At 48.1% G+C, this 12,431-nt stretch overlaps 1 protein-coding gene across 2 annotated transcripts in view; it reads left to right on the top strand.

Annotated features, from left to right (window-relative positions):
- Positions 1 to 12,431, top strand: part of IGSF21 (immunoglobin superfamily member 21) — a 127,733-nt gene that overhangs the window by 60,856 nt on the left and 54,446 nt on the right. For both annotated transcript variants that reach the window (XM_053451915.1, XM_053451916.1), the window contains exon 4: positions 1,704 to 1,822. In XM_053451915.1, coding sequence (XP_053307890.1) covers positions 1,704 to 1,822 — 119 coding nt within the window. The remainder of the gene's footprint in view (positions 1 to 1,703; positions 1,823 to 12,431) is intronic.

The following is a 12,431-nucleotide window of genomic DNA, read 5'->3' as shown; positions in this document are numbered from 1 at the left end:
TCTATAGAACTGTCACGGCTGCTTTTTCTTAAATGATGGTAAATATTTCTGATTTTTAACCCTCTGGACCCCGGGACGGTTCTCTCATCGCTTTGCCCCTGGCTATTGTCAGATTAGCGCATGAAGGTGACGGCGGCCGGTATCTGGCGTCCGCAGCAGGTGGAGATTAGTCCCGGGGTTTTTGTGGTGGGGGGCGTCTGACTTTCTGAGGGATTTAATTCCTTTAGCCGCCTCGTCTTACCCTCTCCCTGCTCTCGCTGCTCAGCATGTCAGCTTCTTCTCTATAACACAATTACTTACTCTTCTGAGGAGCTGTCATTGTTGGTAAACTCAAGCGGCTAAAGCACATTACAAGCAGTCGGCTCGCTCCTGTAAAGTTATTAATAGTTTATTGATTTTGCCCTATTGCCGGTGAAAGCATCTCCGTCCCGGGCTGTTGTTATCTGAATCCCGAGCAGCGACGGCCGGCTGCCCCCTGATCGATACGCCTCAATTTCTGCGGTAAATGCGCGGTCCGCCTGCCTAATCCTCTTTAAACAGGGGCCCGGGCTTGTGGCTTACGGCGCGAGGAATAGATCACAGCTTCGCTCGCGACGTCCGGTGCCCGGGGTCACCGCTTACCGCAGAACGGGGGGGACCTCGGTGTGATCTCCGCCGACGGACGAGGAAGGAAGCGTGGTAACGGAGCCAACGGCGGCCGACGCGAGCGCTACCCCCACGGACGGGTCCAGAATCTATTCTCTGGCAGACGTTACCGGGAAAGGCCCCTGAAGGCTTCGGTGGGCCGGGGATTTGATGGTTTGACGGACAGAGCTTTGAAGCGACGCGGGAGAGAATATCGCGGATAATGAACGGAGACGTTTCCCTCAGTGCTGGATGTTAGAAATACTAAAGGATGCGATTAAACTTTCAGATAAATGTATAAATAATGTACAGGAGGAGAACAGATTCCAGAGCGAGAAAAATCCAAACGCAAACCCTGGAGGGGGTCTGTGGGCCGAGGATAAAACATCCTGATTTCCCGCGAGCGGCGCGGACCGGCGGTGGCCAGCGGGACGCACGATCTCCCGTTCACTCTTTGTAATGTTACGATGGTCAGACATACATTCCTTTTAAAATCAATGAAGAGTAATTAGAGAATAGAGACATTTTAATCGCATTTCCATTCCGAAACGCCGAGATCGATGACTTCATAATTGGGTATCGATGACCTAACTTTCCCCCTAATGTTTCGGCCCTTTCTCCGTTCCCGAATACATGAATTTCATAAAAATGCTCCCCTTTTGTCTGATTTTCTTTATTTTTACCGCGTTCCGCTCCCCTAATCCACAGAGCGCTCCTCCGTTGGGCGCTCGCTGCGGGAAGAGGAAAATAAAGCAAGTGGGTGGAATCATTCAAAATATTATTCTTCCAGCTGCCGCAAATACCTGTAAACGCACGTAAACGCGGCATTAACCCGTTAACTGCCTCTCTCCGCATATACCAGTCATTTGATGGAGTCAGAGTGTCTTTCTGTGCGTATTTTCTGGATTGTTCGCTAGTAAAGAGAGTCACCTATTACAGTTCCAGCTCCGCTGCGTGTTCTCCGTGACTGTGGTCGCTACGACCTACGGGGTGACTTTATTTGACACAAGCTTTTTTTGTCATATTTATTTTACTTTTTCCTGTATAAACGTAACTAATATTCATTTTATTTCCGTCAGGCTTCCTGAAGTCCGGATTTCAGACAACGGGCCTTACGAGTGCCACGTTGGAATATACGACCGGGCCACGCGGGAGAAAGTGGTCCTGGCGTCAGACAACGTATTCCTCAACGTCATGTGTGAGTAAAACCTATTCGTATGTTTCTGAAACCCCCAACAGGCGCATGACGAGGTTTCCTGGCAAAGGTCGCTGCCGGCAGATTATCTGTCCGGCGGGAGGGTAAACGCGGTGACACTTTGTAGGAACAGAGAGTGCGGCGGCGGGTATGTGCGGCCATCGCAGTTCCATCTCAGCAGCCCATAGAGCCAATCCATCCACATTAATTATCCGTCACAGCTGGAAATCTCTTCTCCAGGCCGAACCCGGCTAATAATCAAATTGTTATTCCTCACAACACAAAAAAATATGAAAAAGCTAATAATGCGGCCATCATCCGGGCCGGGCTCCGCTTGATGGATGTTATGGCTTTTTAGAGGTTCTCGTGTCAATAACTCTACTTGTTATCATATTGATTTAAAAACCGAAGGCCGGTGATTGATGTCACCTGGGGCTTCTTCATGCGACAGATGTTTATTGTGCCGATGGATCACAATCGCTTGATGAGTCTGGAGATGTCGGAGTTTGTGAAATTCCGATGTATTCGCTTATCGATGAGTCTGAGTATCGAGAACACAAACTAATTGTAACGTCACAAAAACGGCAACACAATGAAACATTGTGCATGGTCACAAAACTACCCCTTAAGAGTGGCTGGAGGGGCTGGGGGTAGCTGGGCCGGTATCCAGAGGTAACACACATTAAATGTAACCCATTCGTTTACCGGGGCAGATACATTGAGAACATTAAGCTGCGGAAGACGGGGCTGGTATCGACCTTAGGAATCATCATGGTGCCAGCACAGCGGATCAGCGGCCCCCACGGCGGTCGTCGTGACAAATGCCAGGATTATATCTACTGCTGGTTGGCGCAGCGTGTGGGGGAAGCTGGCATTTGGTTTTCCTGATGGCTACGGGCTCAGATATGGCAGAGGGTTAGACTTCAGGGGGTGCCACGGCTGCCACCGAGGTGGGGGTGCATTAACCTGTTCCTGGACGAGCTTAGCTGTAACTAGAAGTATATCGCCGGGCACACTGCGCCATATCATCCAATTCAGTTCTTTATCATTCCTGGTCATATTTTACACGCATTTCCCCCGCGTTACTCCCAGCTCACCCCCCAGCTAAATAGTTACTACGAGGTACCCCCCCCTCCTTTTACTCCCGCTTCTCGCAGTCATTTCATGATCGTTTCCAGGAACGGATTTTTCCACGAATGAATCAAATTCCTTAATTAATGCACGACTGTGTCAATGTAATTAATTAACGTTAATGCATTTTGGGGGATTTTCATACGTATCTGTGGCACGATAGTGCGCATGAGTGTGCGTGCGCGGCGGCATGTGAAAACAAACGAGAAAAGATATTTCTAATGAAACTCCTAGTCCTGAAACGGTTTATCACACGGTGCGTTTTAACAAAGACCTGCGTCAGAAAGTCCTGGCGTGAAATCAATCATATAATTAGAAAGTGCAGTTAGCGGAGTGACTGAAAGAGACAGGTTTTTAACCCTCTGAATGCCGCCCCGTATCGTATATTACAGTATTTTGGCCGTATATTACATTATTTGATGAGTTTTAAGTATTCGGACAGTTACTGTTATCAGAATTAACCCCTTACAGAAGCATTGCCCTCAGACATTGGTAATTGGTACCTGTGTTACTGTCACTGATGTTTCTGTATCAGTAATGGCCAAAAACAGGTATTTGTTGTAATAAAAGCCGGCGGGGGGTGACAGGGAACCGTGGGGCGTCACTCTTCATTTTGATCTTGGGGGCTCCGATGTTCTAGGTTGAGATCGTTTGTCGGGGACGTCGTGTAAAATGGAACATGGAGTCCGGTGTTTGCAGAAGCTCAGAAACCATTCAGTTTAATGTTTTTTGGCGCATTTCTTGTTACTGTATCAAAGCGCCGTTACACGAAAGCCCGGGCAGCGCATCAAACGCCCGCTGTAAGCTTCTGTCCCGTGTCCGTAGACGCGCACGCTGAGAGTTGGCCCAAACATACAACGTCTGAACACGCGGGGAGCGGCGTTCTGAAAAACAAGCGGGGAGCTGAGCCAACAACAGACAAATCGAGGAGCCCATGAAGGAAAAAATGAAAATCAGCGAAAATGCCGGGGTCATTAGTCAGTAAATGACAGGTTTTGCACCATTAATTCCATAACATTTTGCCATTTTTCTGGCTGACCTCAGGACATTCTACCCGGTTCTAAAGAGGTTTGAATCTGGTCCGTTTACAAGTCCAAAAACCCTATCCCCCCAAATCAATCCTTCCCGCTGACCCGACTTCCTTACGAGTTATTTGTATCCCTCCTTTAAGGTTCTGCGGCGCTACTAATCTTTACAATTATTCCAGCGGAATTGAGATAAATTTGATACTTAATGTCAGCGGAGGAGGAATCTGGAGCCCTTTTCACGGATCCCGATCTGGCGTTGGTTCCAAGAGGCTTCTATCGGACAGATTAATCACGAAGCCGTCGGCGGAACAGAATAAAAACCCTGTGTCGCTGGAGTCTAATGGAAAAGGTGCAGGGGAAAGAGATCGTTATGGGACTGAAGCGAAGTTTAGGCCTGGCTTGTGGCGGCGCGCCAGCGGGAAATCTATCACCAGTGCCGGGAGCGCCGAGCCAAAAAAGCTTTTGTTTCTGCTGTCATTCTGGCTCAAGTCACCTTTTAGTCAAGAGGTACGTGATGGTGGGAATAACACGGAGGACGCTCTATCTAACTTTATACAAAAGGAAAGACGATCAGGAGAAGGTGTGTGAATAATAATCCGCGAGCCCCGACGTGTGGTCTCTCTGTCGCCGGCGTTTTATTGGACCTGCCTGTTTTACGCCTCGTTATTTCAGTATTGTAGTTATTATCGGTTTATGGATAAAGCTGGGTGAAATATTGAACAGCGCAAAAAGCTGCTTTTCCGCCTGCTTCCATGGCAACTTCCGCTGAAGCGCTGGCAAGCACGAAGCTGCCAGAAGTCAGACTGGGGTGTCACAAAGACGTACTTTTAATGTATGCATGTGGGGGTGTCTCGTTAGACACCCGGGAACCCTCTCGCACGCCAGAGCTGGCGATCAGTGTCCTACAAGGTGACTAGCCGGGGGCTGGGGAAAGAGATCCGATGTGTAGAGGAGATCCGGAAGTATCCGTCTATTAATTTCCGTGCAGAAACCCCCCCGTCGGGAATAAGGTAACACTCAGCTGGGATATTTATTGGCGTGCATCTCTGACTGACAGTGATGGTCCGCTAATAGCTCCACTCCAAGAGCCTGAGGTCTGTTTAGAGAGTCCTGGCTTTAATTCCAGCCTCAGCCCGCGTCTCTGTGTTTATCCGAATACTCTTATTTATCATCTCGGAGCAAGTAACGGAGGAGTTTTATATGATTTCCTTTCATCTGCATCGTTTGAAATTGTAAGTGCTTTGAGCCCCTTTGGGTAGAATGTTTGGTATCTGATGTTTGGTTTGATGCTGGAATTGGTTAGAAAGGAATTTGCTTTCTAGCAAACGGGTCACTGCGAGAGTATCGGGGGCCGGGGGTCTGAATCCTGAAATTACTACCAACCATAAAAGGATGAGAAGTACATGGAGCGCCTCGGTAACGATGAATCGATGTTCCGCCTGTTAGTTCATTGTTTTCTGGAGATTAATTGAGTTTATTTATCAAATCTGTTGCTCAAAAATAACCCCTTACAAAAAAGCAGAGGTACTACAGAGAAGTGAATGCTCGCTGCTCCGGAGGGGGCATCCACGCGTGGCCGCGGAGCGGGCAGAGCGAGTTCGGTCTTGGTCAGGATGCAGACAGAAGTCAGGACTGGCTGGAAAGCAGAACTCTGGGTGAAATACAATGTATCAACTTCTGTATTCAGTCAGCGGATAGTCCTGTATCTGGGGTGCCTGATTCCAAGTCCTTAAAGTCCATGTCTGATGATCCAGAAGGACTAATGAGAAAACTGAAAGCTAATGGAAGCATCCAAGGATGGGTGATATACTCCCTACCAGTAACACGTGTCACACGGAAGCACGCGGTGCCTGGACATGACGACTCCGTAGGAGCTGCTGGCGATAAAACGCTGCCCCTTGCGCCCGTTGGGTCGGAAAGTAAAGTGGAGTCGTATCCTGGTGCCACAGCTTTGTACGCAGACTTGTATCTTGCATTATGGAATATTCCAGGCTTTTATTTAATTACTGTATGTATTGAACCCTAAGTGCCTCTGCATATAATCTAGAGGCCACTTGAAGCTCAACAAGCTTCTGGCTTTAGCGTGACAAGTAAATCTTTCTGCTATTAATGCCATTAACTGTTCTCGTATGAGAGCTTTCTTTGGGGAAATACAATGGTTTGTCGGGAACATTCTGCCATTTTCAGAAATATGTTTATCCAGGAGAACGCGCCTCGTGAGGTTATCTGATTGTAGGGTCCGATCCCAAGTGTCAGGGAAGAAGTACGCGAAGGATCCAGCAATACCGCGCAACGGGGGAACTTTCCCGTCATTCAAGGGAAATTCACGTTATGAGTATATGTTTCACAAGTGCTTCAATCTGGGGAGCAGAAAATCTTTTCGGGTTATATCTGCATTTTGAGGACGGAATGGCCTTTGTGTAAATTGTATTTTTACAGTAAACAGATTCTCTCAGGGAGCCCGACATGATGATAAGCAGTGCTGGCTCCGTTGTATCCGGTGGATAAGGTTCATCCGTGAATATTCCTCGTTCCCTGTTCCTCCGCGGTGTTAGGGATAAGAGTTTGTTGGCTGTCCCTTTCCATCGGCGGGTCTGTGCTGGAGTTGATGTCTGGTCCCACAGCCATGTTACAGCCTCGTTCGTCACGCGTTTAGTTTTGTTAGAGCTTGTGGGGTTCCGACGCTCTTCTGAATGAGAGATTACTAATTACATGGGGCTGTCAGAGCTTCTGGCCCCCGAGATCTGCCGTCCCCAGGGCAGGAACTTGTGCCCCTCCGGAGGCTGCAGACTTTGGTCTCCACCAAGCCCTTGAGATGCCTTCCTCGCTGTCTGGGCATTCATGATGTGCCCGTTTGGGACTAGACGCCAGCTGCGGCTCGAAGCAGATCCCTTGTCGCTGGCATTAGTATGCCGGGTCCATGCAGCAGCCAATTAATTAGCGAAGGGGAAGATGCAAAGCAAATTGTGGCCTTTTTTATCTTAAAGAAGCTCTTCAAAAATATATGATTTCAATGGGCGTTTCAAGATGCCTTTTCCCTCGTCTGTCTCCGTGCGTCTGGCTGCATCTACAAAGAGAAATTAACAAGCGACTGCGTTAGTTTCCGACTTGATGAGAATTTAAGGTTATCTTTTTTTAGTTTTTTTCCCCTTTTTTCATGTCTTGCGTCGTTTTCTCCGTGGCCTGGAAAGAACGGAAGATGCGGAGACATCGGGCAGTTGCTCATCGTTGATAGGAGTGAAAAATGATGTCCTGTCAAATGCAGACAGAAACAAGCTCCGGTAATAGTCCGCAGTGATTATCTGAGAGCCGGCGCAGGCCTACGACGGCTAAAACAGGACTGGTACAGCCATACGGATAACGATCCTTCCTTCCATACATAATGGCGGGTTATTCACTAAAATCCAGTGTCTTTTATGTGTGGAATGGGGCATCTTTCATGATTTAGTTCTTGAGGCAAGTTTTGAAGGAAAGGACATTGAAATTGTTCTGGGCTCTATAATGTATCATGGGATACAAGGGACTCGGACATGGACGTCTCCATGACCCCCAACCCCCGGGTTCTCGAGGCCAGACCCATATTATGGCCGTTTGAGGGTTCTGCGGGTTCACGGCACGATGTGCATTGGGTCGGATCCGTGGCGCAGCGCACCGTTTGACACGGAAGGATGATGATTGTTTTTGTTCTAGATCTCCTTGGTATATTACGCAGCCGCTTGGCACCGTCATGCGTCGAGATATTCCGAGATAGGGCTGAGCGCTCCATCCTTTTCTCGAATTATCTCTCCACGTAAGCTTTTCTAAAGAAATAAAACCCGGCGATTTAAATGGCGAGTGAATGTGTAATAATTCGTACATGGTTTTCTGCTTTGTTCCTTTGAAGCCTCGGAGCATCGCATACCTCCGGAAAACGCTCGGCGTGTCTCGGTTATTATGCAGGACGGCGCATTGTGATGTTTTTTTATCTGTAGATTCCAAAGGACAAAGGCAGCCTTTTAGGAAGGGCAAGACAATGCCAGCCTGTTTATCTCCCGCTGCCGCCGTCAATGTCTCCGCTACTCCGAGTGTGTAATCAGTAAGTGGAATAATCATATGCTGTGACATATAGGTGTTTCGTGAACAGGCCGTACTCTTAACTCTTTAACCCTTCACTGGCTTTTGCTGCCAAGTGGCCTAGATGAGGAAACATTTAGCCCCGGTGCACTGGGGCCTCGGTGCACATACCCGTTTTAAGGCACCTTGGGCCGGTGTCCCACTTTGTGCTTTATATCTGGGAAAGTCGCTTCCAATTTTTGTTTGGCATAGCTGATCAACCATCATGCGCTTACAGGGTCTGGACCTACGAGAAGCTAAAATGATGTGAGTGCCTTGGTGCCGTCACACATGTGTGTGTCCGGACCGCTCTATGTCCGAGGACACGTCCTCTGATTGGCTAGCGACACCGGGAGTGTTGGATATCTGGCTCAGCTGTCACAACACTCAAGTAATGAGAATACTAAGCGAAATCTTATGTCGAAGTCCGTGAAGTAATGTGACCGCGGGGCACCAAACCTGGAGGAGTGAGAGAGCCCAGTTTATAATCCGGGGGTCAGTTATAATAATATAATCGGACTGCTTGGAGAATATCTTACAAAGTCTTCTTCAGAGAACCGCGGTGTAACAATGTGTCTCCGTCAGTATTTTCTATATCTATTTCTATATATATATTGTTACTGCTCTGAATGAAGACGTCACTCAGCGGGAGTCCCAGTGAGTCGAGGCTGTTTTCCCAGCGAGCGTTTGCTGGTTTTCTGTGTGTTGTTTCTTTGGGGGGAGATTTCTTTCTGAGTTTGTCTTCTTTATAATATCTCATCCCGTATAAAATGCCGTGCGGTCTGCCTCCGCTTGTCTTTTATCATCGCTGGAAGGAGTCCTACACCCTGATTCCTCGCCAGCCGGACTCTTTGCTTGTATTACTAGGTAGCTCGGTAAATGCCTCCTGCCGGCTGCCGGCTTCACTTACAGACGTTATAAACACGTTTCCGGGGCTGACAAAGAATAATTCTTTAATCAGGGAAAATCGTGCCTTGTCCAAACATTTTTCAGGGAAGGCGTAATTGTCGTGTGACACAAAAGCAGTCACCGATTGGTCATAAAGAAGCTTGCGTTGCCGGTTTTATGTGATTAACCTTCAAAGGTAAGAATAGCGCGCGGGATCTTCTCAGAGAACGTTAATGTTGGGAGTGGACGAGGTTTGGGATTGTTTGAATCTCATGTGGTTTGGGATGAGCGTTATTGACGTGGAATAACTGTGAGAAGATGTCGGGTGATTTTCTGGCTTTCTCTCCGGTGTCGCGGCTCCGGGACGGAGGGGAATAGATTGTAACGAGAAGCCGGCTTTTCCGCTGTTTGTTTCCTGCGAGCCAGGAATTGGTTTCATTCAAATCAGTAGCGACATAATTAAAAATGTGACAGGTCTGAGGTCAGGTGTAAAGCGTCTGCGGCTCCCGCGCCATCTGCTGATAAATGTGACATCTGTATACGGGGAGAAAAGGATGTTTTCCGATGGACTCGGAACGTAATTACACGTGAAACCTTCTCTGTAGGAATTCAGATATTAATGAAAGGCGCCGGATCACAGGGGTCTGCGAAAAGCCTCCAGCTAATGTTACAACCGGTGTAAAGGAACTGCCCGCATGTTACCCCACACGTTACCCCACACGGTATTCCTGCCTCCGGCGGAACTGCACCCGGTCTTCCTTTTGATTGTAAGCTCTTATGGCAGCATGTTGTAATAATTCTAATACTACTAACTAAGTCCATCTTGGAGCCGATAGGATTTTGGTGGCCGCTCTATGACCGGGGCGAATATTCAAATGAGTGTTTGTAATAAAAGCTATGAAATCTATGAACGAATGGAAGTTACATTGTTACAATAGCATGTTGGTAAGAGTAGAACTTTCCCCGACCGCCTGACAGAGGTGCAGTATCCTCGCGACATAGGGTTCTCCTGGAGACATAGGGTTCTCCTGGAGGCATAGGAGTTCTCCTGGAGGCATAGGAGTTCTCCTGGAGACATAGGAGTTCTCCTCGCGGCATAGGGTTCTCCTCGCGGCATAGGGTTCTCCTCGCGGTATAGGGTTCTCCTCGCGACATAGGGTTCTCCTCGCGACATAGGGTTCTCCTCGCGACATAGGGTTCTCCTCACGACATAGGGTTCTCAGGTATGTTAGCATCATGTTTTTCATGAACATAGATGTCCATTCATTTGGAAACGCTAATTAGCGATTGGGCTTTAACAGATATGTCGTTATGAAGTGCGGGTGATCAGAGAGAGAGCCCGAGGAGCTCATAGTCTTTATATACTCCGCGGTAAGCGTTGAGTACTGCCGGGTTAATTGGGGTTATTTGCCCAGGGGCGAACACGCGATCAGAAACAGGGGCATAAAAGAGAGAGACGGCGACCGGAACGACTCTAGCGCGCGCCCTGTCTTTATGCAATTTGTCCTGCGTTTAAATGTCTCAGAAAGGGTAAGGAATCTCTCGGCGTGAGACACAATTCTCCTCCGCGCTCTCTTTTACAGCACGCTTCTGAGTCTGTGGTTCTCAAACCTTTCCTTAAGGCCAGACCTGGATCGTTGGTGATGTTCTGGAACCGGTGTGAGGATCACCGTTTTTTCTCCTAGAAGTGGCAGAGGGTAATACAGTGAGGAGATTAAACATGCGCGGGATAGACATACGGCTCCTGAATCTAAGACGAGACCAACGACTGATTAAGGTCTTTGCAGCAGGGCGGCTCGATGGGGCCGATCTGCCGGCGGGTTCCATGATTCCTGCATCCTCTGACAATAAGGGTTCGGTAAAGATAATGTCTTCTCTCATCCGATTAGATTCTGAAATGACACAAACAGATCTGCTCCAAATAATTTAATCTCCGAACGTTGCGTCCGCCTCCTTCCTAATGGGGCCGTGTGAGGCCGTGCTCGAGGCTGCCCTCTGGTGGCCATGGATATACAGCAGGAGGAACATCTTACTAAGTAGCCGCCGGGTCTCGGCTGGGAGGAAAAGGACTTTAATGATCTTGTAAAGTTTAAGTCCTCGGTTATTGGAACAGGTATCACGAGACTGCTTTTTGGAAGTGTAAGCAGATAGAACGAGGCCAACTTAATCCAGTTTGTTAATAAAACCATCTCAAGGGTGAATTGAAGTCATATTCTGCTCATTAGCCGAACGACCGTCATCCCAGTAGGATCATTAAAGTCGACTGCATTGCTTTATTTCTCTTGATAAAAATTAATCCATTTGGATGTTTCCATATTGCTTTTTCTGATCTTATAGCCCACGTGCAAGCAAGTTATAGAGCCCAAAAGACCTCCGATTCTCTCTATGCTTTCAAATAAAAAACATATAGAATTAATTTCCCGAGATGTCGGTGTAATGGTAATGAGTATCACCAGCATGTAGCAAGCAAACCTATTGGGGGGTCCTGGGGGAGCGTTACTCTTTGGAGCTCAATACTTTGAATGGAGTGGTCCAGTTTGATTTGGAATAAAGGGCCCTTATTATTTTATTGCCAGCAGTTAGAGCATCGCTGATTGGCTTCATCCACTTACCCATAGTGCTTTGCATAGTGCTCTGTTTCCGGAGCACATGTCCTTTTCGTGGCCTCCTTCACATGCTGCAGCAATGGCTTCTGGGATTCCGTGGGAAGATCATGTGATTTGCCGTTCTGGACCATAAATATCTGGCTTGTTTTGGCCGATTAGGCTTGCAATTCGATGGCCAATTCCTTGGAGTTAGACACCCAACAGTTTACTGACAAATAATGCCGGGCGCGTTTCAATGGAGACTTATGAGACCTTGGCCACTTATATATCTTCTTCAGTATTCTGTAGGGTAAGTTCGGCAGATGGGGCAAGTAGTTCGAGGTACAAGCCCATTGGATTCCAGTAGATCCATCCTCCAGCAAGGCCGATGGGTACCTTCGGAGGCCTCGTACAGGACATAGGAGCCGGGCCGCATGCTGCCGGTACCTACCAGTTGGCATCAGAGGATCTCCTTCTGCTTTGCCCGGAAGAGTTTAACCCCGAATAAGCCAGCTGCACCCAGGCGTTTTATGGGCTCGCTCATACCGGGTATAAAGAGATGATGTGACCCTTTAACATCACTTTAATTAAAGAGAAAAGGGAGGGATGTAGCAGTTTGCTTTGTACCGGCAGATGTTCAAATTGCTGCCATAATGAGATTTTTTGCTGCACATTTGAATATCTGTGATTTATGCCCCCATTTGATCCTCGGTCGCGTGCGGCTCGTACGGGGGGGTTACTGTGACATTGCTCTGAGCGCGGAGTCTCCCGATCATGTCGTGCAGCTGCATTGCAGGTAATACCGGCACCAAAGGGGGTTAAATGAATATCCCAATGACTTGCACCACGCTGAGCGCAAACAGCAAGGGTTTAATCTGAGTAAAATGT

Source organism: Spea bombifrons, chromosome 12 (genome assembly GCF_027358695.1).
Source record: "Spea bombifrons isolate aSpeBom1 chromosome 12, aSpeBom1.2.pri, whole genome shotgun sequence".
NCBI classification, from domain to species: domain Eukaryota; kingdom Metazoa; phylum Chordata; class Amphibia; order Anura; family Pelobatidae; genus Spea; species Spea bombifrons.
This window is presented reverse-complemented; position numbering and strand designations above follow the sequence as displayed.